We start from the raw sequence: 25,914 nt of genomic DNA, 5'->3' as shown, positions 1-25,914 counted from the left end.
ACTCGTGATAGGTAACCCCAATCCGGGTATGGAGATAAGTTTGCCAGTTCTAGATGGGGTCACACTTCCCCTGAAGGACTGCGTCCGCAGCTTGGAAGTGCTCCTGGATTTGTCGCTTCAGCTGTCTTCTCAGATTGATGCGACAGCCAGGAGTGCCTGTTATCAGCTTCAGTTGATGCGCCAGTTGCATCCCTCCCTGGAGCAGCGGGACCTAGAAACGGTTGTACATGCTCTAGTAGCCTCTCGCCTTGATTTCTGCAATGCGCTCTACATGGGGCAATCTTTGTGCCACGTCTGGAAGCTCCAATTGATACAAAACATGGCAGCCAGACTGGTCGCCAGAAAATCCAAGTTTGACCATATTGCACCTATTTTAAAATCACTACATTGGCTGCCTATTAGCTTCCGGACATAGTACAAGGTGTTGGCTATCACTTATCAAGCCCTACATGGCCTGGGTCCAGCCTCCTTGAAGGAACGCCTCCTCCCACACACTCCAATCCTCTGGGAAAAACCTCTTACAAATAAGAAAGACCAGATTGGCAGCGGCCTCCCAGAGATCTTTCTCAGCTGCCACCCCCAAAATTTGGAATGACCTGCTGGAACAAATTCACCATCTATCCTCGCTGGAGGCTTTTAAAAAGGCGACTAAAACCTTTCTCTTCCGGCAGGTCTACCCAGACTGAAAATTGCCCAGAACCAATTGAACCTTTTCCACACCTCTTTCATCACGGATTGTGTAATAATTGTGATGTTCCCAGGCATTGCATAACTGTCACTTGCTATTTCCTGTATTGCTATGTATTTTATATGTATTATCCTACCAGAGAGGCAGGCTAACTCCAACAGGCCTCCCTGGAAGAAGTTTACCCATCCATTAAGAAGCCAAGCCCTCCCTCCAGTCCATCTCCCCTGATCCGGGCCTCGGAGGTTGAGATGAATTGCTGGCCCTCATCCCCTTCCTCACCACCTCTCCCTTCTCCTTTTGTGTTGTGTCTTTTTAGATTGTAAGCCTGAGGGCAGGGAACCGTCTGACTAAAAGATTGTATGTACAGCGCTGTGTAAATTTACTTTATAAATAAATATTAATAATAATAATAATAATAATAATAATGTGCTGTTATATATTTTAACTATGTCCTACTATGTAATTTTAAATTTGGGTGGGAGGGTTAGGCAGGATTTTTTTTTGGTTTTAATGTTTGATTTTTATGTACTATATAATGTTGTTACCTGCCTCAATCCCCAAAACGGAAGAGGCATAAATAAATATTTCATTCATTCATTCATTCATTCATTCAAATGGTTTACAAACCAACAAAGAAAATCCAGCAAATGCTTCGCTCGGCCAAGGACCAGGGAGACCCTCTCACAGCCGCAGGAATTTAGCGCATACAATGCAGCTGCGGACAAGTCTCCATAGGTGTTATGCCCAATTTTGTAAAGGCAACCTGTTTATCCTGAGAGCGTGTAATGAAAATCTCTCTCTCTCTCTCTGTGGACTTATTCAGAGCAACAAAGACACTGAGACACCAAATTTGGTTTTAAACACCATGCATGTAACATTTATTAAATCACAAAAGTAACACAAACATTGATTATCAAGAGCTCTTTCACTCACACATTAATACAATGCTCACACACACTTTCCTTCCGCCAAACACTGATCAGGTGTTCTCGAAGGTTTGGGATGACACCGTTGCCGCAGTAGATGCCAACAAACTGGAGATGAAAGTCCAGGGTCTTTATACTTTTTCTTCTCTCTGGCTTTTGGCTGCTGAAGTCTTGCAATATTGCAGCCTATTACTCAACTTCTTCTTTTGGGAGGAGACAGGCTGTTCAAAGCAGCTCCTTCTGTTCAGAGCAGTCCATTGTCCTGTCACTTCCTCTTCATTGCGACTCAGGAGATAAAGCACCTTCCCGGTCATGGGTCATCATACATGGATGGCACCCCGCTTCAGCTTCCAAGTTCCTCAGACTTTACTCATCTCAGTTGCCAAATACCTTCATCACATCAATGCTTTGTGCGGAACCATCTTGTTTGGTTCTTTAGCTTATTTTAAAACACCATTCCTTGGTTCTTTGGTTCTTCAGCTCTGGCTTTAAGTCAAAACGCACACATTCGTCTTACATAGGGACCACCAAACGCAGTGTGCAAACAAGGATCAAGGAACACAAGAGGCACTGCAGACTGGGCCAGCCAGAAAAACCAGCAGTAGCAGAACATGCCACAAACCATCCTGGGCATAAAATACTGTTTGAAAACATTGAAATTCTGGACCATGCCAACCACTTCCATGTCAGGATGCTCAGGGAAGCCACTGAGATCCACAAACACCTGGACAATTTCAACCGGAAAGAGGAAACCCTTAAAGTGAACAAAGTTTGGCTACCATTCCTGAGGAATAGCAAAATAAGGACTCAGCAAATGCAAATGGGAAACCATTCAGAGTCGGGGCTTTCCCAGCAGACAATGATCCCCAATTAGCAGACATTAATCCTCATTTGCATTAGCCTCCCAGCCTGAGGCCAGCCATCAACACAGAACAAGACACAGATTAACATGGGAATCGCTCCTCTCACCCAGGGTCACACAGCATACACACACACACACACACAGTTGTCCCTCCATATTCCCTCCAAGTCCCCTGTGAATATGGAAAAACAGCAAATAATAAAAACACTGTTTTTACCTGAGAGGACACCTCAGAATGGCACAGGAGGAGCTACAAATGGTCTTTCAGTGCAACTTTTAGTTAAAATTGACCACAGAGTTGCACTGGAGGACCTAGACAGTCCTAGAGAAAACATATTAATGAAATCCGTGAATAATCAAATCCGCAAATATCAAAGCCACATATATGGAGGAATGACTGTGTGTGTGTGTGTATACCCACTCTCTTCCATGCCAGCGTTCTCTGAAAATGCCAAAGCCACAGATGCTGCTCACGAAACGTCAGGAATACACTCTTCTAGAACATAGCCACAGAGCCCCCAAACCCACAAAAATCTATGGATGCTGGCCATGAAAGCCTTCGACTTCACAATTAGAGGCATGTTTGTCACATTAGTACCTCACTCCTTTCCAACCGACCCAGCATTCTGGCTGGACTTGGTCAGTTCACTTGGTCTTAAGACTTGGCAACGTAATCTGCGATGGAAGCGGCTGCTGAAAGTCACGCGTTTACCTAGGAGTAGCCCATGGAGAACACAGCAGGACTTACTTCTCAGTAAATGTCTTAGGATCGCTTGGCTAATCTATCAGGATGACCTGGAAAATGTATATTTTCCTTGCTGTTTATGGACAAATGGTATAAATTCTGTGCCTTTCTAAGAAAAAGAACATATTTTGTTCAATAATTTCCCCATTTATATCCTATCACAGTGGTGGCAAACCTATGGCACGCGTGCCACAGGTGGCACTCAGACCCTCTCTGTGGGCACACGGATCATCTTCCCAACACAGAGTTCACTAGAGTTTGTCACTAGAAATCCAGAGGGACTTGGCACTTTGTAATCAATAAAGAGGATTTGGGTTGCAGTTTGGCACTCGGTCTCTAAAAGGTTCTCCATCACTGTCCTATCATTTTCTATTGTACCAGGGCCGGCCCAGACTGGCATCCTTCCGAAGGTGGCTAAAAGGAGTGCCCACATTAACAGAAGGGCACAGTTACCCAGCAGTTGGTCCCAAGCTATTATTATTCCAATCTATAAAAAGGGAGGCAAAAATGATCCGTCAAACTGTCGCCCAAAAGGTTTATTGTCAGAGATCGGTAAATCGTATGGCCATTTCTTAAATAATCATCAGTTAAATAATTGGTGGTGCAGTGTGATGGATGTGGAAGGAAGGCAGGACCATTTAAAGACTTCATATCTCTTACATGTTTTGGATGATTTGAATTGAAATAAAAATTAAATTAAAGAAAGAAAGGAAAGAAAGAAAGAAAGAAAATAGGGGGAAACCCAGAAAGGAGCCATCCCTGGACCCTCAGAAAGCAAAGGTGTGGCTACCTCCCTGGACCATTTTGGATTCAGGAGTATTTGGGGTTTAGGAATGTGACTTGAACTCATGCATCTTCTGAAATGCGTTCCTGAGGAGCCAACTGACAGACAAAATGGGAAAGCCCTCCAGCAATAAGTGCTGGCTCCTGAGCCTTCCTCAGGCGCTTTCAGTGGAGTGGAAAACACTCTGCCAAAATGTCTTCCATTCCACCAAAAGCATCTGAGGAAGCAGGCTTGAGTCCAGGGAAGCTCATGCTGCCAATGCTCCTTCTTCTGCCATGCAGGAACTCTCCATCAAAGCATCCCCATTGACAGATGGCCATCCAGCCTCTGCCTAAAGGCCTCTAAAGAACCATAGAGACCCAAGAAGGGCCCTGATCCAGCCCCAGCCCCTCCTTCTTCTTCTGCCATGCAGGAACTCTCCATCCAAGCCTTGCTCCCTGAGGCAGATATGGCCATATTCAGAGTCCGCTTAGAGACAGCAGCCTCCAAGGAAGGAGAACCGATTGCTCTCCGAACCATAGAGTTGGAACCATAGAGTTGGAAGGACAATCCCCAAAAGCCCAGGCCTCGCAAAAGCCTTCCCTCTTTCCTCTTTCCCTCAGTGGTGGCGGCGGAAGTGAGGTCACGGACCAGGCCCCGCCTCCTCCTTTCCCTCAGTGCCGGCGGCGGAGGTGACGTCACGCGCCCTCCCTCGCCCTCCCTCTTTCCCACGCTGGCGGCGGAAGTGAGGTCACAGCCATCGCCTCTTACTTCCGGCCGGGCCGCCTCCTCCCCGTCGTCTCCGTGGCAACGTGAGGAGGAGGAGGAGGAGGAGGAGGCGGCGTGGAAGAGCGAGGCCGGGAAGAGGCCTCCGCCTCCGCCTCCGGGGCGCCTCCGGAGCGCCCTCTTCCAGTTGGCGGCGACGCTGCTGCTGCTGCTCCTGGGCGATGGCTGCGGCGTGATGCCCTTCTCGCTCCTCCTCCTCCTCCTCCTCCTCTCGCTGCTGGTCTCCGCCTCCAGCCTCGGCCTCAGCTTCTATCTTCTATATAAAGCCCTAAATGGCTTGGGCCCAGGGTACTTGGAGGACCGCCTCTCCCCACATAATCCGCCTCGCACGCTCAGAACTTCCAGGACCAAATTGTTGGAGGTCCCTAGGTCCAACTTGATGCGGACCTCACAGAGGGCTTTTACTACTGCTGCCCCTTCTCTCTGGAATAAGCTCCCTGCAGAGCTTCGCTCCGCCGCCTCATTAGCTGTCTTTAAGGCACAGCTGAAAACATATCTATTCCGGCTGGCCTTCCCACCTTAGACTGTCTGTTTTTTCCTGCTCTCCTTTTCCCTTTCGACCCCGGACCATTGTAAACTCCTTCTCTCTTCTCCTTGTCCCTGACATGTATATTTTATTGTCTTCCTGTTCCGTTTTTGTACTAATGTTTTTAACTGTTATATTGTATTTTTTATCTTGTATTGGAATGTTTTAATAATTTTGTAAGCCGCCCTGATCATACCTATGGAAGGGCGGGGTAGAAATAAAATTTATTATTATTATTATTTATTCTGCCCCATGAGTAGCATCCACACTGGGCACAGGACACGGTTTGGGACCGCTCTTCAGCCTCAAAGGCGATGGGATTCTGGGAGTTGGAGTTTCCGCTCGGGGCCCCACTCCAAACTCCAACTCCCAGAATTCCATTTTGCCATCAGAGGCAAAAGGGCAGCAGGAAAGCCTGGAGAAGAAGAGAGCCCTGTTTAAGTATCGGAAGGGGGCCAGACGGAGGAGGGAGCGAGCTTGGTTTCTGCTGCTCCAGAGAATAGGACCCAAGGGAGCAAGGGATGCCAGCTCCAGGAAAAGGGACTCCACCAAAACATTAGGAGGAACTTCCTGAGAGGAACCCACTCCTCCCTCAATGGAGAGTTTGGCAGAGTCTCCTTCTTTGGAGATCTTGAAGCAGAGGCTGGATGGCCATCTGTCAATGGGGATGCTTTGATGGCAGAAGAAGGAGGAGGGGGCTGGCCTGGATCAGGGCCCTTCTTGGGGTCTCTCTCCCAACTCCAGGATTCGATGGCCCACTACCCTGACTTATATCCTTAGTTCCTGGATGTCTGCATGAGTGCCTTTGGGTCCATGGCGATTCTCCTTAATCACACACAAAACTCCCTTTGGCCATGTGCTCTGGAGGGCTATGCACAGGCTGGTCCTGAGTCGCCAAAGCCCTCTCTGCTGCTGCGCCCGAGAATCCCTCTCTTACATTAAATGGCTGCGGCTGCCCTCTTGGGATCCAGACGTTTTGGGCCAGGCCCTCATCGGAGGTCTTGAAGCAGAGGCTGGATGCCCATCAGTCACAGGGAGGGCTTTGATGGAGAGTTCCTGCATGGCAGAAGGAGAAGAAGAAGGGGCTGGACTGGATCAGGGCCCTTCTTGGGGTCTCTCCCAACTCTAGGATATTCTAGGACTCTTTCTCTCCCGCAACAAGCCAAGGGGCTCCCAATGCGAATGGGGACCCCATGGCAGCTGGGAGGGAGAGGAAGGGCCTATCCTGCTCCTGGGCCGGCCATGGCTTCAGGGAGGCCCATCAAGCCTCTCTGTGCAGAAGGGCAGGAAGAAAAGGCCAGGCACAGGGGGTCAGAGGTCATTCTGGCAAGGGCCAGGGGAGGGGAGCCCCCCTGAGAGGTCCATGATGGTGGTGGGCCGAGGGTAGGACCCCTGCCCTGCTCAGAACAGGTCTGTTGACCACAGGACCCCCGTCTGCCTGTCTGCCAGCCCCAAATGCCAGTCACCATGGGCCCATCATAATCATCCTAGTAAGCTTTATTGCTATTGCCCACCTCTCCCTGGGATCAAGGTGGGATTACAACAGAGATAAAAAATACAAGGAAGCATAAAACCAGAACAAGACATACATTAACCCCTAACCCTCCCACCATTACAAGCAGCAAAAGTCAATAACCGTTAAAATCACATCAGTAACACAGCCTATAGAATGAACAGGACGGAGTGGGCAGAAGGAAGGCGGAGGGGGCTGTCTTTCTTTCTTTGGGAGGCCATCCATCTTGACAGCCTTTTAAAGGCGTCGAAGGTGGTGATAAGACGGCTCTCTTCCAGAAGGTCATTCCATAGTTTCGGAGCGGCGCATGAGAAGGTCCTCTGGGAAGTTGCAGCCAATCTGGTCTTCTGTGGCAGCAATAAATTCTTCCCAGAGGATCTGAGGGTGCAGGGAGGACTATATAGGGAGAGGCGCTCCTCAAGTAAGACGCCTGAGAAAGGGAACCTGGGGGTGGCCTCTCTGTTGTGGCCCCCATTACTCACCTTCCTCCTCCTCCTCCTCTCAGTCCTCCTCATCCTCTGCATCCGTCATGTGCCAGAGCTCCCCCTCCCCGGCTCCTGGGTAGCAGGCAACAGTAAATACACTTGTCCCTTCACATTCGCTGGGGTTAGGGACACAACTCCCCCGTGAATATGGAAAAAACGCAACAAACAAACAAGCCACCATATTTTTACCTGAAAGGACACCTCTAGGAATCTCTAGGTCCTCCAAGGCAACTCTGTGGTTAATGTCCGACAGACACTGACCATAGAACTGCGTCAGAGAGGCTACAAAGGCCTAGTAGAGTGTTCTCTCTAGGAATCTCTAGGTCCTCCAGGGCAACTCTGTGGTCAACATCCAACAGACACTGACCATAGAACTGCACTAGAGGAGCTACAAAGGCCTAGTGGAGTGTTCTCTCTAGGAATCTCTAGGTCCTCCAGGGCAACTCTGTGGTCAACATCCAACAGACACTGACCATAGAACTGCACTAGAGGAGCTACAAAGGCCTAGTAGAGTATCCTCTCTAGGAATCTCTAGGTCCTCCAGGGCAACTCTGTGGTCAACATCCAACAGACACTGACCATAGAACTGCACTAGAGGAGCTACAAAGGCCTAGTAGAGTGTTCTCTCTAGGAATCTCTAGGTCCTCCAGGGCAACTCTGTGGTCAACATCCAACAGACACTGACCATAGAACTGCGCTGGAGGAGCTACAAAGGCCTAGTAGGGTGTTCTCTCTAGGAATCTCTAGGTCCTCCAGGGCAACTCTGTGGTCAACGTCCAACAGACACTGACCATAGAACTGCACTAGAGGAGCTACAAAGGCCTAGTAGAGTGTTCTCTCTAGGAATCTCTAGGTCCTCCAGGGCAACTCTGTGGTCAACGTCCAACAGACACTGACCATAGAACTGCGCTGGAGGAGCTACAAAGGCCTAGTAGGGTGTTCTCTCTAGGAATCTCTAGGTCCTCCAGGGCAACTCTGTGGTCAACGTCCAACAGACACTGACCATAGAACTGCGCTGGAGGAGCTACAAAGGCCTAGTAGGGTGTTCTCTCTAGGAATCTCTAGGTCCTCCAGGGCAACTCTGTGGTCAACGTCCAACAGACACTGACCATAGAACTGCACTAGAGGAGCTACAAAGGCCTAGTAGAGTATCCTCTCTAGGAATCTCTAGGTCCTCCAGGGCAACTCTGTGGTCAACATCCAACAGACACTGACCATAGAACTGCACTAGAGGAGCTACAAAGGCCTAGTAGAGTATCCTCTCTAGGAATCTCTAGGTCCTCCAGGGCAACTCTGTGGTCAACATCCAACAGACACTGACCATAGAACTGCGCTGGAGGAGCTACAAAGGCCTAGTAGGGTGTTCTCTCTAGGAATCTCTAGGTCCTCCAGGGCAACTCTGTGGTCAACGTCCAACAGACACTGACCATAGAACTGCACTAGAGGAGCTACAAAGGCCTAGTAGAGTGTTCTCTCTAGGAATCTCTAGGTCCTCCAGGGCAACTCTGTGGTCAACATCCAACAGACACTGACCATAGAACTGCGCTGGAGGAGCTACAAAGGCCTAGTAGGGTGTTCTCTCTAGGAATCTCTAGGTCCTCCAGGGCAACTCTGTGGTCAACATCCAACAGACACTGACCATAGAACTGCGCTGGAGGAGCTACAAAGGCCTAGTAGGGTGTTCTCTCTAGGAATCTCTAGGTCCTCCAGGGCAACTCTGTGGTCAACGTCCAACAGACACTGACCATAGAACTGCGCTGGAGGAGCTACAAAGGCCTAGTAGGGTGTTCTCTCTAGGAATCTCTAGGTCCTCCAGGGCAACTCTGTGGTCAACGTCCGACAGACACTGACCCTATAACTTAGGATTGCCATAAGTCAGGACCTCCAAACCGGGACAAATGTAGGACAAATGTAGGGCACAGTTTTAATAAATGGAGGACACGTGAAAAAAATTGATGATTTTTTAAAAATGTTACTATAAATGCATGTTTCTTAGGCATGATCAAAATGGAGGACATTTTGAAATATGACAGAAGAGGACATGTCCTGGAAAAGGAGGAGGATGTCTGGTCACCTTGTCTCTGGTCCAGAAATAAAACATAGCTGGACTGAAATGCCCAGAGTTCCTCACCAAAGCTGCATCCACACTGAGGAAATAATCCAGTTTGAGAGTGATTTAACTGTCCTGGGTTAGTGCTGGGAATGCTGGGAATTGTAGTACACTGTGGCCCCAGAGCTATCTCTGGCAGGGAGTCCTATAACCCTCCAAACGTAGTTTTTATTTTTTATTTATTTTATTCAGCCCTAATGGCTCTCAGGGCGGCTTACATTGATTATTATTTTTTAACCAGACAGTTGAACTGCAGTGCCCAGAATTCCTCCCCAGGTGCATCCACACTGAGGAAATGGTCCAGTTTGAGACTGCTCAGTGCTGGGGAATCCTGGGAATTGTAGTCTATTGTGGTCTCAGAGCCATCTCTGACAGAAAAGTCTAAATGTCTCCCAAACACTAACATTCCCAGGATTCCCTAGCATTGGGTTAAAGCAGTTTCAAAGTGGGTTATTACTCCTGCAGAGTGTGAGAGAGATATAAAGGCTAGGGACTGGATTCATTCATTAACTCACAAAAGGAGGATATCTGTGTCCAAAACACACTGCTTTGACTGCCAGGGCTGAGTGCTATGGAATCCTGTGGGAACTGTAGTTTATTGTGGCACCAGAGCTCTCTGACAGAGAAGGCTAAATGCCTCACAAGCACCAGAATTCCAGAGCATTGAGCCCTGGCAGTCAAAGTTGGAAGAAATACACAGGGGCAAAATCAATATTGAAAATGGCCACGCCCCCCTCCTCCTCCTCCTCATCATCATCATGGCCCTCTCCCCACTGCTGCCTTGCTTGGACCAAAAAGGGGAGGAGCACCTCTTCCTGAGTCTGGACAGTGTTGCCAACAACCAGCCTCCAAGATAATTCCCCCAAATGTTTGTCCAGAACACACTGAATCCCCCCAGATCACACGGAATATTCAGCCACAATTCCCGGAAAATTCCCATAATGTTAAAATGGCGGATGTTTTGCAAATAAACGTTAACATAATTGAATAAAAATAATTGTAACTTATTTCAACCCTCAAAATCACCATTGAACCAAACAAAGAATGTTTTTGACATGAAGGGGGTTCAGGAAGCTTTGTGCCAAATAGAAAAGTGTTCGGCTGCAACCGCACTGCAGAAATAAATCCAGTTTGACACCCTTTTAATTGCCATGGCTCAGTGCTAGGGAATCCTGGGAATTCTAGTTTTCGGAGACATTTAACCTTCTCTCTCAGCAAACTCTGGTGTGACAACAAACTACAATTCCCAGGATTTCATAGCACTGGGTCATGGCAGTAAAAACAGTATGAAACTGGGTTGTCTCTGGAGTGAGTTGGGTCCAAGACACACTGCAGAAATAATCCAGTTTGAGACTGCTTTAACTGCCCTGGCTCAGTGCTAGGGAACCCTGGGAAGTGTAGTTTTGTGAGACATTGAGCCTTCTTTATCAAAAAGAGCTCTGGTGCCACAACAAACTACAACTCCCAGGATTCCCTAGCACTGAGCCAGGAGAGTTAAAGCGGTCACAAACTGGATTATTTCTGCAGTGTTTTGGACCTTCGTTATTAAAAATGCTCAAGGTCCAATCCATACTGCAGAAATAATCCAGTTTGAGACCGCTTTTACTGCCCTGGCTCAGTGCTAGGGAACCCTGGGAATTGTAGTTTTGTGAGAAAGAGCTCTGGTGCCACAATGAACTACAATTCCCATGCATCTGAGGAAATACGCTTAAGTCTAGGAAAGCTAGACTTAAGAGGGAGTCAGGGGCTGAGAGAGAGAGAGAGCGTTTCCTGAGGGCGGGGGCGGCGACCACTCTCCAGTCCTCTCTCTGATTGGCTGAAAACTGTTAATGTGTGACACTCCAAAGGGTTGGTCAGTAGCCAGCCTTGCTCTGAGAGTCAGGGCTGGAGCTGAAAGAGGCAAAAGTCACCAAAAATGCACTGAAATAGAGCCTGGCACCAAAATCACACCAAAAGCTCTGAAAAGTCCCCGTTTTCGTGTGAAAGTCACGACATTGGCAACACTTCAAGAGGTGATATGAGAGCCCCGTTTAAATATTTGAAGGGATGCCATATTGAGGATGGAGCAAGCTTGTTTTCTGCTGCTCCAGAGACTAGGACCCAATGGAGCAATGGATGCAAGCTCCAGGAAAAGAGATTCCAGCTCAACATTCGGAGGACCTTCCTGACAGTCAGGGCTGCTGGACAGTGGAACACACTCCTTCCTCAGAGATTTAGTGGAGTCTCCTTCCTTGAAGGTCTTTAAGCAGAGGCTGGATAGACATCTGTCAATGGGGGTACTGTGCTGGAGAGTTCCTGCATGGCAGAAGGGGCTTGGACTGGATGGCCCTTCTTGGGGTTTCTTCCAACTCTAGGAGTCTATGAATTCGTAGATAAAGAATCCTTGGATATGGAGGGCTGACTGCACATGTTTTTTTACATGAATATGCAGTACTTTATTTATAAGCATGGCATAGTGGTTTGAATGTTGAACAAATCAGGAACAACTCGAAGGTGCGCCACAACAATAAGAAGAAACAAAACTGATCCTATGCTAGCCACAAGCTAGAGTATGCTTGGGTCTTTGGCACTCACATCTGGCATATCACAAATAGGTAAACATGTTGTAAACTGCCTGTGTTAGCATGATTGATGCTCATAGGGCAAAATGTCAGTGCCACTTGGATATAGCATCAGAAGAGGATTTGATCGTCATTGCTGTTGTTTAATAGGTGGAGGTGGTAGAAGGAAAGAGAAGGAGAAGTAGAACCGTCTCTGCAGAAGGCAAAAAGCCATTGGAGAAAGAGCATCCAGCCTCTGCCCAAAGGTTGGAAAGCGCCAAAGCGAAAGAGAAGGCAGGTGGATGGAGGGAATGTGGATCTATTTGCTCATTCTCCTGGTGTTTCTTCTGCTCCTCTACTCACAGAAGCAGCAGCGCTTACGCCAAGGCTATCCCTCTGGGCCCTTTCCGCTGCCTTTCATTGGAGGCCTATGGCAAATTGGGTTTGGATATAGTGAAGACACTCTGATAAAGGTACCTGACATGAAATGCATCTTTACTTAAATTAACCTACTGGGTTAATAAATATAGGAGCTTATTGCATGGCTTAATAAATCGATTTACCTCCATCTGTCTTAAAGCTTAATTCGGGCAGCATCCTGATATTATAACAAGGTTTTTGCCGCCTAATTTGCTGCCCAAATAAAGCCCAGGCACATCCCTGCTTCCAGGAGCACTCCTCCTGGCTCTTTTCAGACCCAGGAGTTTTCTGAGTTAAGAAAATGGCCGTCGGGGTGCTTCCAGATGCATAGCGCTGCATTCGGTATATAGAGTGTGTCTAGATCAAGAGAAGTAATAGTGCCACTGTATTCTGCTTTGGTCAGGCCCCACCTGGAATATTGTGTCCAGTTCTGGGCCCCACAATTCAAAAAAGACATCGAGAAACTGGAGCCATGTGTCCAAAGGAGGGGGACTAAAATGGTGAAGGGTCTGGAAACCATGAAGCCCTATGAGGAGAGACTTAGGGAGCTGGGGATGTTTAGTCTGGAAAAGAGAAGGTTAAGAGGTGATATGAGAGCCCTGTTTAAATAGTTGAAGGGATGTCATGTTAAGGAGAGAGCAAGCTTGTTTTCTGCTGCTCCAGAGACTAGGACCTGGAACAATGGATGCAAGCTCCAGGAAAAGAGATTCCAGCTCAACATTAGGAGGAACTTCCTGAGAGTAAGGGCTGTTCGACAGTGGAACACACTCCTTCCTCGGAGTGTAGTGGAATCTCCCTCCCTGGAGGTCTTTAAGCAGAGTCTGGATGGTCATCTGTCAGGGATGCTTTGATTGAGAGTTCCTGCATGGCAGAATGGGGTTGGACTGGATGGCCCTTGTGGCTCTTCCAACTCTATGATTCTATGATTCTATGAAAATCTTGCATTAGTATTAGTATTAGTATTAGTATTAGTATTAGTATTAGTATTATTGAGTTCCTGCCAGAGAGAGGAGAAGGAAAGAAGGAGCTGGGCAGCCATTTTGAGCGGGGAGTGTGCTTGTTGCTGAGGGGGTGGAGCTTCTGTGAGTCACATCTGTCAGTCACTAGGGGGTGGAGCTAGCCGACTAGCTCTATATAACTCCTTCCAGAGCCTCTTCAGAGCAGTTCCTGCCAGAGAGAGGAGAAGGAAAGAAGGAGCTGGGCAGTCATTTTGAGTGGGGAGTGTGCTTGTTGCTGAGGGGGTGGAGCTTCTGTGAGTCACATCTGTCAGTCACTAGGGGGTGGAGCTAGCCGACTAGCTCTATATAACTCCTTCCAGAGCCTCTTCAGAGCAGTTCCTGCCAGAGAGAGGAGAAGGAAAGAAGGAGCTGGGCAGTCATTTTGAGTGGGGAGTGTGCTTGTTGCTGAGGGGGTGGAGCTTCTGTGAGTCACATCTGTCAGTCACTAGGGGGTGGAGCTAGCCGACTAGCTCTATATAACTCCTTCCAGAGCCTCTTCAGAGCAGTTCCTGCCAGAGAGAGGAGAAGGAAAGAAGGAGCTGGGCAGTCATTTTGAGTGGGGAGTGTGCTTGTTGCTGAGGGGGTGGAGCTTCTGTGAGTCACATCTGTCAGTCACTAGGGGGTGGAGCTAGCCGACTAGCTCTATATAACTCCTTCCAGAGCCTCTTCAGAGCAGTTCCTGCCAGAGAGAGGAGAAGGAAAGAAGGAGCTGGGCAGTCATTTTGAGTGGGGAGTGTGCTTGTTGCTGAGGGGGTGGAGCTTCTGTGAGTCACATCTGTCAGTCACTAGGGGGTGGAGCTAGCCGACTAGCTCTATATAACTCCTTCCAGAGCCTCTTCAGAGCAGTTGCTGCCAGAGAGAGGAGAAGGAGAGAAGGAGCTGGGCAGACATTTTGAGCGGGGAGTGTGCTTGTTGCTGAGGGGGTGGAGCTTCTGTCAGTCACATCTGTCAGTCACTAGGGGGTGGAGCTAGCCGACTAGCTCTATATAACTCCTTCCAGAGCCTCTTCAGAGCAGTTGCTGCCAGAGAGAGGAGAAGGAGAGAAGGAGCTGGGCAGACATTTTGAGTGGGGAGTGTGCTTGTTGCTGAGGGGGTGGAGCTTCTGTGAGTCACATCTGTCAGTCACTAGGGGGTGGAGCTAGCCGACTAGCTCTATATAACTCCTTCCAGAGCCTCTTCAGAGCAGTTCCTGCCAGAGAGAGGAGAAGGAAAGAAGGAGCTGGGCAGTCATTTTGAGTGGGGAGTGTGCTTGTTGCTGAGGGGGTGGAGCTTCTGTGAGTCACATCTGTCAGTCACTAGGGGGTGGAGCTAGCCGACTAGCTCTATATAACTCCTTCCAGAGCCTCTTCAGAGCAGTTCCTGCCAGAGAGAGGAGAAGGAAAGAAGGAGCTGGGCAGTCATTTTGAGTGGGGAGTGTGCTTGTTGCTGAGGGGGTGGAGCTTCTGTGAGTCACATCTGTCAGTCACTAGGGGGTGGAGCTAGCCGACTAGCTCTATATAACTCCTTCCAGAGCCTCTTCAGAGCAGTTCCTGCCAGAGAGAGGAGAAGGAAAGAAGGAGCTGGGCAGTCATTTTGAGTGGGGAGTGTGCTTGTTGCTGAGGGGGTGGAGCTTCTGTGAGTCACATCTGTCAGTCACTAGGGGGTGGAGCTAGCCGACTAGCTCTATATAACTCCTTCCAGAGCCTCTTCAGAGCAGTTCCTGCCAGAGAGAGGAGAAGGAAAGAAGGAGCTGGGCAGTCATTTTGAGTGGGGAGTGTGCTTGTTGCTGAGGGGGTGGAGCTTCTGTGAGTCACATCTGTCAGTCACTAGGGGGTGGAGCTAGCCGACTAGCTCTATATAACTCCTTCCAGAGCCTCTTCAGAGCAGTTGCTGCCAGAGAGAGGAGAAGGAGAGAAGGAGCTGGGCAGACATTTTGAGCGGGGAGTGTGCTTGTTGCTGAGGGGGTGGAGCTTCTGTCAGTCACATCTGTCAGTCACTAGGGGGTGGAGCTAGCCGACTAGCTCTATATAACTCCTTCCAGAGCCTCTTCAGAGCAGTTGCTGCCAGAGAGAGGAGAAGGAGAGAAGGAGCTGGGCAGACATTTTGAGTGGGGAGTGTGCTTGTTGCTGAGGGGGTGGAGCTTCTGTCAGTCACATCTGTCAGTCACTAGGAGGTGGAGCTAGTTTTAATTTTTTAAAATTTTAATCCAAAGAAATCTACAGCAGAGGCAGCAGGTGAGGAGCAAACCTTTAGTCAGAACCTTACCCTTAAGTACAAGCTAGCAGCCGGGACATTATTATTGTTATTATTATTTTCTTATATCCCACCTTTCTTGCAATATCAGGATGCCGCCCAAATTAAGAGTTAAGCCGGGTAGAGGTAAATCGAGTGGGAATGAAAACCCTTGGTAATGTCAGGAGCTCCCAGGAAATACTATGGGATGAAGAAAACAGCACATGGATTTCCAAAATAAAACTGGTTTGTATAGGAACCAAGCTTGGCACTTGGAGAGACATTTATCTCATTTGCAGAGTGTAACGCTTCTTTCCCTTACTTTGGTCCAAATTGCAGATGGCAAAGCAATATGGAAACGTTTATACTGTTTGGGCGGCAAATCTACCCATAGTAATCCTGTCTGGATTCCAAACTGTGAAAGAAGGACTGGTCGACCATTTGGAAGAATTATCGGAGAGGCCACAGACTCCTTTCTTTGCAACATTCGGACAAAGAAGGGGTAAGTTGTGAAGAGGTTGCAGTAATAGAAAAACAAGTCCCAAATTTTGGTCCCTCAGGTGTTTTGGACTTCAGCTCCCAGAATCCTTGAATGTCAGCCAAAATGGCTGGGACTTCTGGGACTTCTTTTGGGGAACCACTGCACCAGACCTTTCTCCAGGGAAAATATTCAAGGACGAATGATCGCTCTATGAAAGTTTCTGTCAGTTGGAAACAACTCCCAGAATGTGGTGCTGCCACATTCCTTTTCTTGTCCCTCTTTCCTCCTTTTTAACACTAAGAATAAATAATAATAAATAAATATTTATTTATTTATATCCCACCTCTTCCGCTGTGAAAGAGGGGGATTCAAGTGGTTCTGGAGATTATCCATTGGGGAAGGCCTGCCGGAAGAGAAAGGTTTTTGTCGCCTTTTTAAAAGCCTCAAGTGAGGATCATTGGCGAATCTCTTCTGGAGGTCATTCCAGGTTTTTGGAGCAGAGGCAGAGAAGGACCTCTGAGATCTGGAAATATTTGCTGCATGTATTTGCTGCCTGGTGCAGTGGTTTGAGCATTGGACTAAGGGCCCATTCAGACTACACTTTACCCCAGATCAGGAATCGATCCTTGCATGTGAAGTTCATATTGGGCCTGATTCTGTCACAATCCATTTTGAGGCATGTACAAGGAAATGCCCTTTAGCCCGGGTCATTCAGAATCGGGGCAAAAGCTGTCTCTTTTGAAAAAACCCGGGCTCCGCGGAATATGAACTTGCCCCCGATCATGATCGGGTCAAGTTCAGGGAGGGATTAAGCTCAGAGGGCGGGCAGTGAGCGGATCATGCCTCCCCTCTCCTGCCAGCTTTCCCCCCTTTTTTGTTGTTGTAATGACAGATTATGTGCATCCTGTGGCTCTTCCTTCTTCTCTTCCCTTGCCTTCCCTGCCTTCCCCCTCCTCTTATTCCCCCTCTCCCCCTCCTGTCGCTGCTTGCCCTCCTTTTTTCCTAATCCTCTTCCTCTTCTCCACTCTTCCTCATTCTCCTTCTCCCTCCTCCTCCTTCTCCTCCTCCTCCTCTTCCTCTGCCAACGCCACCCCCTACAGGCTCTTTCTCCTTTTCCTCCTCATGACCTCCTCTTCCTCCTGCTCTTCTTCCTTCTCTTCCCTTTCCTGTTCCTCTTCTTCCTCCTCTCCCCGCTTCCTCCAGATCTGCAGCCGAGGAAGAGGAAGGGCAGAGTAGAGGAGGAGGAGAAATGCACAGGAAGTGGGGTGGCCTGGGAGTGACCCCCAGGAGCCGAAGACCCTCGGCCCCCAAGGCAGGCAGGCAGGCGAGCATCTGCAGTGAGGGAAAGAGTGTGTGTGTGTGTCTCAGGGAGGAAAGAAGGAGGGAGGGAAGAAAGGAAAAAGGGAGGGAAGGTGGGACAAGGAGAGAAGAGGAAAGGAGGGAAAGAGAGAGGGAAGGAGAACACGGAAAGAGGGAGAGAGAAGGAAGAAGGGATAAACAGGGAGTAAGGGAGTGAAGGAGGAGGGCAAAACAGAGGGAAAAGAGAGAAGGAAGGGAAGGAGGGGACCAGGGCAGGGAGCGAGAGGGAGAGGAGCCTCGTGGCCCGGCGGTGTGGGTCTGGCTGCTTCTGCTGGGGGCCTCTGGCATTGTATCCAGCGGGGCTCCTGTGCTGTCAGCGCGCAGGAGGCAGGGATGCCAGGGATGCCCAGGACCCTCTCCTCCTTCTCTCTAGGAGGGAACCCCCAAAATCTCCTCCATTTGGAGCACCACACAAAAGCAAGCAAACAACTCCCAGAATTCCATAGCAAAGAGCCAGACAAAGAGTTAAAGCGGGGAGGGAAGCTCACAACCTGAAGTCACACAATACATACGCACATACAGGAGGCAAAGGGTGACAAGCTGCAAAAAGGGGGAATTGGAGTGACAGTGGTTTTTGCTTCAGGGAGGGTTGGAAGGAAAGAGGAGGAGGAGGAGGACTGCCAAGGGAAATTGGGCTGCGGAGCCAGGAGGAAGGAGCCTCTCTCTCTTTTTATTTTTGACAGTCTATGTGCATGATTTTTTGGGTGACACAGAATGTGTGTGTGCTTGTGCTGCTTTCATTTCCTCTTCCTCCTGGAACAGCACCTTATAAGAGCCATTATTATTATTATTATTATTATTATTATTATTTGTGTTATATGCAGATGCTACAATGCCAATGTTACAAATGTTTCCCTTTCAATTTGGGAAATTGATACTTGATAATTGAATGCTTTTGCTTTTGCTACACACAAGACACACACCGGAGGTTTTTAAATTTGACAGCATCTGCGCACCCTTCCTTCCCGCCAGATTTTTTTAAGCCCCCATCCGCTTAGCCAATGGCTGCAAGAAACGTCACCTTTTATGAAAGCAGAACTAATTTGATTGACAGCAGAGGACTCTCCCTTTCAAAACGGTTTAAAGAGCTGCAATGGCTTCCGGGGCTAAATACCCCGATTGAGGTATTTTATAGTGGGCACTTGCTTCCGAGGCATTTGGCGGGGCAGACACCGAATCTTCCCAGTTCCTTCCGGTGCAAGAGTGCCAGTGAGAATGGGGCCTTAGACTCAGATCTCCTGACATCCCAGTCGGACATTCAAACCAGTAAACCATGCTGGATCCTTTATGTGACATGCCATTGTGCTAAACAGAGACTGTTGAAAGAGTATGCAAAGTTTGGACACAATGGCATGTTCTTTAGTAAAGGTTGTCTAGTAAAGGTTGCCTCGTGAAAATGTCCAAGTTCTTTAGTAAAGGTAGCAACCTAACTATTTTGGAATGACTTTTGCAAGTACAGCAAAGAGTGATACCATTATTGGCCAAGTGAAATGCAGAATATACTTGGTGCAAGCTTTCAAAGCTCCACTTGCAACAAGTATATTGAGCATTTCACAGTAGTAAAGGTACTACTATTTTTGGTGGATTTTTGTTTGAATTTGCTAAATGACTAACACAGCTAGCTCTGCAATTTTTGCAAGTACAGTGTGCCCTTGATTTGGTTCCAGGACCCCCCCATGGATACCAAAATCTGTGGATGCTCAGTCTCTTATAGAAAATGGCAAAATCAAGGTTTTTTGTGGGGTTTTCGGGCCTTCGGTTTCACAAAATCAAGGTTTGCATTTTGGAGTATATATGATTTGAATATTTTCTTTTCTTTTTTTTTAATAATTTTTATTAGATTAAAATTACATACAATTACATACAATTACAAAAACATATACTCCACGACACATAGAACATATGTACAAACATCAACACACCTAACAGACAAGTTGACTTCCTAACTACCAAATACATTCTTGTTGATCTTAATTGTCTATCAATTGTTCAATGGCCTTCTTTAGGTGCTGCTTTCAAAGGAAAGAGAAAAAAAATAAATTAAAAAATGAACCATTGCAGAATAAAAGAGGAAGACCATTGCTTTTCACCTTACCTCTGCCAGCAAAAAGTAAACAGTAAGCTACTCAGTCAAGTTGTAGTGTTTTTAAATTAAACCTATAGTTGCTTCCTTGCCCCACTCGTTTTCATAAAATGCTATCACCTTCTTCCAATGTTCTAGTTTTTTGTCTCTATGTACACTGTTTAAGTTTTGAGTCGTAATATCCATCCCCATCACTTCGTATACTTTTAATAACCATTCATCGCAGGTCGGGGTTATTTCGCTCTTCCATCTTTGTGCGTAGCAAATTCTTGCTAGAGCAATCATATGAAAGATTGCTCTCTCATCTTCTTTACTAATTTCTTCATCCAATATTCCTAGTAGATACAGCTCCGGTTTTGGTACTAACTTTGTTCCCATTATCTGATTAATTGAATTGTTAACCAACTTCCAAAAATGTTTTGCTTTACTGCACTCCCACCATGCATGGAAAAAAGTTCCCTTTTTCCCCCTACATTTCCAACATTTATCTTTGTTGGTTTTATAGATCTTAGCCATTTTGAAGGGGGAGAGATACCAAAAGTACATCATTTTAAAGAAATTTTCTCTAATACTTTGAGAGGTGGTTAATTTTTTTTGGTCCTTCCATACCTTTTCCCATTGTTTTAGCATGATTGGATGGCCTACACACGTGGCCCATTTTATCATCTGGTTTTTTATTGTCTCTTCTTCCATTTCTAAAGATAACAATATTGCGTAAGTTTTCCCAATTAGTTTATCATTTTCTAAGTACAGGATTTTACTCAAATCAGTTTTTTTCATATCCAATTCAAACCCGATTGTCTTTTCGTCCACTTTAAATCTCTCGTAGATTTGCCTGTATGTAAACCAGTTAATGCTTGCTCCCTCCCTTTCTTTAATTAGTTCTTCTCTTGATTTCACTCTCACCCCCTCTCTCGTTTTTACCCACAGATCCTCATATCTTAACCATTTGGTCCCCGGGCTCGATTCTTTTCTACAAATGGCCTCGCGCGGAGAGACCCAACCGCAAATCTTAGGTAGTATATGTCTCCTATATTTATTCCATATTTCGAAAAGGGGTTTTCTCAATACATGATTTATAAAGGATTTATTAAGCGAGTTGTTCCCATAAACCAGGTAACTGTGCCATCCCATATTAAGATCCTCTCCCTCCACTGCTAACAATGTTTTATTTGTTAATAACATCCACTCTCTTATCCAAACTAAACTGCACGCTTCATAATATAGTTGCAAAGAGGGTAATCCCAAACCACCTTTTTCCCTATTATCCTGCAAATTCTTAAGTTTGATTCTTGGCTTCTTCCCTCTCCAAATAAAATCAGAAATATCTTTGTTCCAGTTTTTGAATATTTTTCTTGTCGTAATTATAGGAATCGTTTGGAAAAGATATAGCATTCTTGGTAAGATATTCATTTTGATCGCCGCTATCCTACCTAATAGAGAAATATTTAGTTTGTTCCATCTAATCAGATCTTTTTTTATCTCTTTCCAAATTTTTGTGTAGTTATTTTCAAATAATTCGTTAGACTTCTTAGTAATGTTTATTCCTAGATATTTAATTTTGTTTACCACCTTTATTTTAGTTAAATTACTCAATATAGATTGCTCTTCTTTACTAATATTTTTTGTCAAAATGTTTGATTTGTCTTTGTTTATTACACATCCCGATATCCTACCAAATTCATCGATAATTTCCATCACTTTTGTCACATTGTTTACCGGATCCTCTACAGCAATAACAACGTCATCTGCAAATGCTCTGATTTTAATTCTCAAATTTTTTAATTTGACTCCCTGAATATCAGGATTTTCTCTGATTCTTTTAATTAGTAATTCAATTACCAGCAGAAACAACAAGGGGGAGGAGAGAGGGCAACCTTGACGCGTTCCTCTTTGAATTTGAATTGTTTTTGTTTTTTCTCTGTTGATCCTAATTTGCGCGTATTGTTTGTTGTAAATTTTTGTTATCCAGTTTAAAAAGTTTGAACCTATGTCTATTCTTTTTAGTAATGCCAATAAAAATTTCCAATTAACCAAGTCGAAAGCTTTTTCAAAATCTATAAAGAGTAGACCCATCTTTTTTTCGTTATGTTTCTCATAATATTCAATAATATCAATTATCAATCTTGTATTATCTCTGATTTGCCTTGTTGGTAGAAATCCTCTTTGCTCCTCCCCAATTGTCTCCGCCAAACAATTTTTTAGTCTTTTAGATAGGATAGCGGCTAGTAATTTGTAATCGTTGTTTAAGAGTGATATTGGTCTATAGTTGTTAGGGCATTCAGGGTCTTTACCTTCCTTTGGTATTATAGAAATATCCGCTTCTTTCCAAGAGTTTGGTATGTTTTCTTCTAGAGCCTCATTCATTGCTTGTTGTAGAGGGGGGGCAACTTCTTCAATAAACGTCTTGTAAAAGGAAATCGGGAGGCCATCATTACCTGGTGCCTTTCCATTCTTTGCATTTGCAATTGCCTCCCGGACTTCTTTCACCGTAATTAACCTATTTATTTCTTGCTTCCATTTTTCCTCAGTAGTTTGAGGTTTTACAGTGTCCAAATGTTTTTCTATTTCGTCTAATTCAACTGTTTTTTCTTTATACAGGTCTGCAAAGAAGTTTTGGAATTCCCTTTTGATGTCTTCTTGTTGGGTAAGTGTTGATTTCCCTTTTTTTATTTTTGTAATTACTTTTTTCTCTCTGATTCTTCTTAATTGGAAAGCCAGCCATTTTCCCGTTTTGTTGGCGTGTTCATAGTTTTTCTGTTTTGCTAATTTTAGTCTTTTTTCCAGTTCTAGGGTCATTTCAACATCTAGTTGTTTCTGTATGATTTTAATCTCTTTCTGTATAAGTTTGTTTCTTGGACATTTCTTTAGTTCTTTTTCTTTATCTTTCAGCGAGTTATTCAATTTATTTCTCATAGCTTTCTTACGTTTCCACCAAATTGTGTTTTGCTGGGTGAAAAAACCTCTCATAGGTGCCTTACAGGCATCCCATACCATGCTAGTTTTGACCTCACCATTTAGATTTACCTTAAAGAAAAACTTTAACCATTCTTTACCTTTTTCAACTATTTCTCTATCCTTAAGTAAGTCTTCATTTAATAGCCAATTTTTAGTTTTCTTTATTTCTCTAAAATCAATCAAAAGGGGATTGTGATCTGAGATGGTTCTGTTGAGAGTCTCCATGCTCATAATTTCCTGAACCAAGGTATTTGATACCAAGCATAGATCGATCCTTGCTAACGATTCATGCCTATCTGAGTAGAATGTAAAGTTCTTTTCCTCGTTATATAAGTGCTGCCATACATCTATTAAAGATAGGTCCTCTATTAATTCAAAAAAATTTTTGGGGAGTCTACCCTGGTCTTGCCTAATTTTTTTGTCAGATTTTCTATCCATCCTAGGGTTAATTACACCATTAAAATCTCCTATCATTACAATGTTTTCATGGTCATGGTTTGATAACTCCCTATGCAGTTTCGCATAAAAAGATCCTTTTCTTTCTTGGGGACCGTATATGCCTATAATCAAAAAAATTTTTCCCGCCAAGTAACTTCCACTCCCACATAGTATCCATTAGAGTCTGCAAATAGAAATTTAGATTCAACACTGTCACTGAAATACAAGGTAACTCCTCTTTTGCTTTTTCCAAAAACTGAAGAATATTCTTTACCAATTTTTGGGTTTTTTAACAATCTTACATCTTTCGATTTAATACGTGTTTCCTGTAGACATGTGATATCTGCTTTATTTCTCTCCAAAAAGAGGAATACCTTTTTTCTCTTCTGAGGGGAGTTCAAACCTTTTACATTTAGTGACAGTATTTTCATTTCTAGAGAGGTTGATTTCCTAAACTAGCACAATAAAAAGGACCACAACTACTTTCGTTAATAAGAGTTAAAAAGTGTAATCAGTTTTATTTAAATTCAAATCTGTTATACAGAGCAATACCCGATTTTATTAGATTTAATACAGCTTATTTGAGAGGGAAAGAGAACAGAATCAACAGAAAAGTAATTTCACTTAGGGAAGACTATTTCTTATCTTCTCAGATCAGACTACTGTTCCTTGCTCCCTCCCCCGTCGTCCTCTCCTTCCTTCTCCCCCCCCCTCCAAGTCTACCTTCAAGCCTTTTAGGAATAGTTTAGCCTTTTCAACAGAGTTCAGTCTTGTTTTCTTCTGTTTCCATGTAACCAAAAGGCCCTCTACCTCTTCCCATCTGAAGGGAATTTTGTGCTGATCAAGGACATCTGTCAGACACCTGTACTCTCTATGCCTCTTCAATATTTGGCTTGGTATGTCTTTCAAAATAATTATTTCTTGGCCCTCCACCATCAATTTTGTTTCATAGCTTTGGTTTAGGACCAGATCTCTTGTCTGTTTTCTCACAAAGTATACAATTACGTCTCTCGGTAAATTCTTTAGCTTGGCCACTCTGGAGCTTATTCTGTAGGCTCAGTCGATTTCCCAAGGAAACTGCTCCTCTGGCTCATTTATGAAATTGGCTAATATTGGGCATAACAAGGTATAAAGGTTTTCATTCACATTTTCTTTGAGGCCTCTCAATTTTAGGCAATTTTCTCTTTGTTTGGTCAGGATTTTCAAAATCGTAGCTCTTTCTGCTCGATCAGCTTTCTCTTCTATCGATTGTACTTCAATCTTTAAGTCTTTAATCTTTCCATTAATTGAATTAAATTCATTCTCTATTTGATCCAGTCTTGCATTTAAATGCTTAATCTCCGCCTTTAATTCGGTTTTTACTTCGTCTTTTGAGGCTTGAATCTCTTTGCTCGTTTCTTGCTGCAATCTCCTCATTTCTTCAATTAGTGCATCATTGCGTTCAGGGGGTTTCAGTAGCGATTCAGCTGATGATCTCCTTACATTTCCTTGTTGGTTTGGGTTCGACGCTGCATTCTTCCTTGTCATCATCATCTTTAGACAAGGGGAAAAGAGGTTAAATTGGTGGAAAAATAACTTTTTAATAGTTGAGTATAACAGGATTGTGGCACTTGTTTTTTATCTTTTAACTTAGAGGTATAATAAGCCAAGAATCAAACTTATTTTACAAAGGTAAATTAACCAAACCGTTATCTTTTATCCAATATAGCTCAAATGGGTTGACAGATTATTGTCTTTTATTCAGTAAAACTTGCAAATTACTTGATTTACTCTTCAAGTTGAAACACTCACTCTTCGTGAAATTCAATGGGAAAAGGTGTAGTTTTACTACACAGAGGATACTGGTAGAGTCTAACCTTTACAAGTTGGTATGGTTCTGCATTTAGGTCTCAAGAGAAAAAGAAAAAGGAAAAGGAAAGGGGAAAAAAAGCAATTTTACCCAGGATTAGTTCTGAGTTCTTATAGTTCAATCTCTTATCTATTTTTGCAGGGGGGGGGGGAACCAAAGTAAAGTCTTAACAGTATTTCTTACTATCTAAATTCTATGCAGTCTCCCACTTTGAGTTTACAATAATTAGTGATACACTTACAGGATGTTCGATATTACAGTGTATCTTTCAGATTTCCAGCTAGAGTGTACTATACACAAATTTCAAGTAAGCTTCAGTGGAGAATGCGTAAGAGAAAGAAAAAAATGCTATAAATCACTATTATGTTCTAACAGCTCTGAATCTCAGAGGGCATTTTTGCTTAACAAGAAGAAGTTCCACAAGTCAGTGGGAGATACAAAAAGATATAAGAAGATATAATTTAAAAAGCTTTGCCCTTTAATTCCCCTTTCTCTTAAGTTCTGGCACCTAAATCCTTTATTTGTTTGAGCAGTGCAGAGAATTGGTAAAAATTAGTAGTGGATATTAATGGCAAGTTTCTAGTACAGTTTAGAAATATTGCTATAAAGTGTCTAATTTAGCTTCCCAAATCAGTTACATTACACTTACAGATCACTTGAGAGAGTACAATGTATCTTTCAGGTCCTTCAGTTCATACAGAGAGCACAAGTGAAGAACGAGAGAGAGAGAAGGAAAAGAAGAGAAAGAAAGAAAAAAAAAGGGAGGGCTGCGGATCACTGGAACAGTTATGGCTTTCAGGGTAAAGAAACAATTAAGTCGGGTCAACAACTGATCTAATATGGAGAAGGGAGGGGGGGAGAGAGAGGAAAAGAAGAAAGAGAAGGAAAAAACGCAGGAAGAGAAAATAATAAAAGGAAGATGGGAGATAGAGATTTGCTTTCTTTCCCTCTCAGCGTCCTTCTCTCCGTCTCCTCCACTCTTCAATAGCAACCAAATGGGCCTTATCAGTCAGCCTTCAGATTATTCACTGCAGCTGGGCTTGGCGTCTCCAGGTCTCTCCTCTTTTTGCTCAGCTGTGAGGCTTAATTGCAGTCCCCAAAGTTAACCTCTTCCCTCACAACCGGTTGGTGTGTTAACAAAGCAGCCAAAGCAGGTTGCCAAGAGGACGTTTC

At 45.0% G+C, this 25,914-nt stretch overlaps 2 protein-coding genes across 2 annotated transcripts in view; both read left to right on the top strand.

Moving 5' to 3' along the window:
• The window catches only part of LOC149317850 (cytochrome P450 2J5-like), a 52,225-nt gene extending 44,851 nt beyond the window's left edge, over positions 1–7,374 (top strand). Inside the window, exons 10-11 of the mRNA XM_089513247.1 lie at positions 4,608–4,942; positions 7,315–7,374. Of these exons, the coding sequence (XP_089369373.1) occupies positions 4,608–4,942; positions 7,315–7,374 (395 nt within the window). The remainder of the gene's footprint in view (positions 1–4,607; positions 4,943–7,314) is intronic.
• Positions 7,375–12,246: 4,872 nt separating this feature from the next.
• The window catches only part of LOC149317848 (cytochrome P450 2J6-like), an 84,786-nt gene continuing 71,118 nt past the window's right edge, over positions 12,247–25,914 (top strand). The window contains exons 1-2 of the mRNA XM_089508555.1: positions 12,247–12,417; positions 15,913–16,075. Of these exons, the coding sequence (XP_089364681.1) occupies positions 12,247–12,417; positions 15,913–16,075 (334 nt within the window). The remainder of the gene's footprint in view (positions 12,418–15,912; positions 16,076–25,914) is intronic.

Source organism: Sceloporus occidentalis, unplaced genomic scaffold (genome assembly GCF_023333645.1).
Source record: "Sceloporus occidentalis isolate IW3139 unplaced genomic scaffold, rSceOcc1.0.p SCAF_2, whole genome shotgun sequence".
NCBI classification, from domain to species: domain Eukaryota; kingdom Metazoa; phylum Chordata; class Lepidosauria; order Squamata; family Phrynosomatidae; genus Sceloporus; species Sceloporus occidentalis.
Note: the sequence above shows the minus strand (reverse complement) of the source record. Positions and strands in the feature narration are given on the sequence as shown.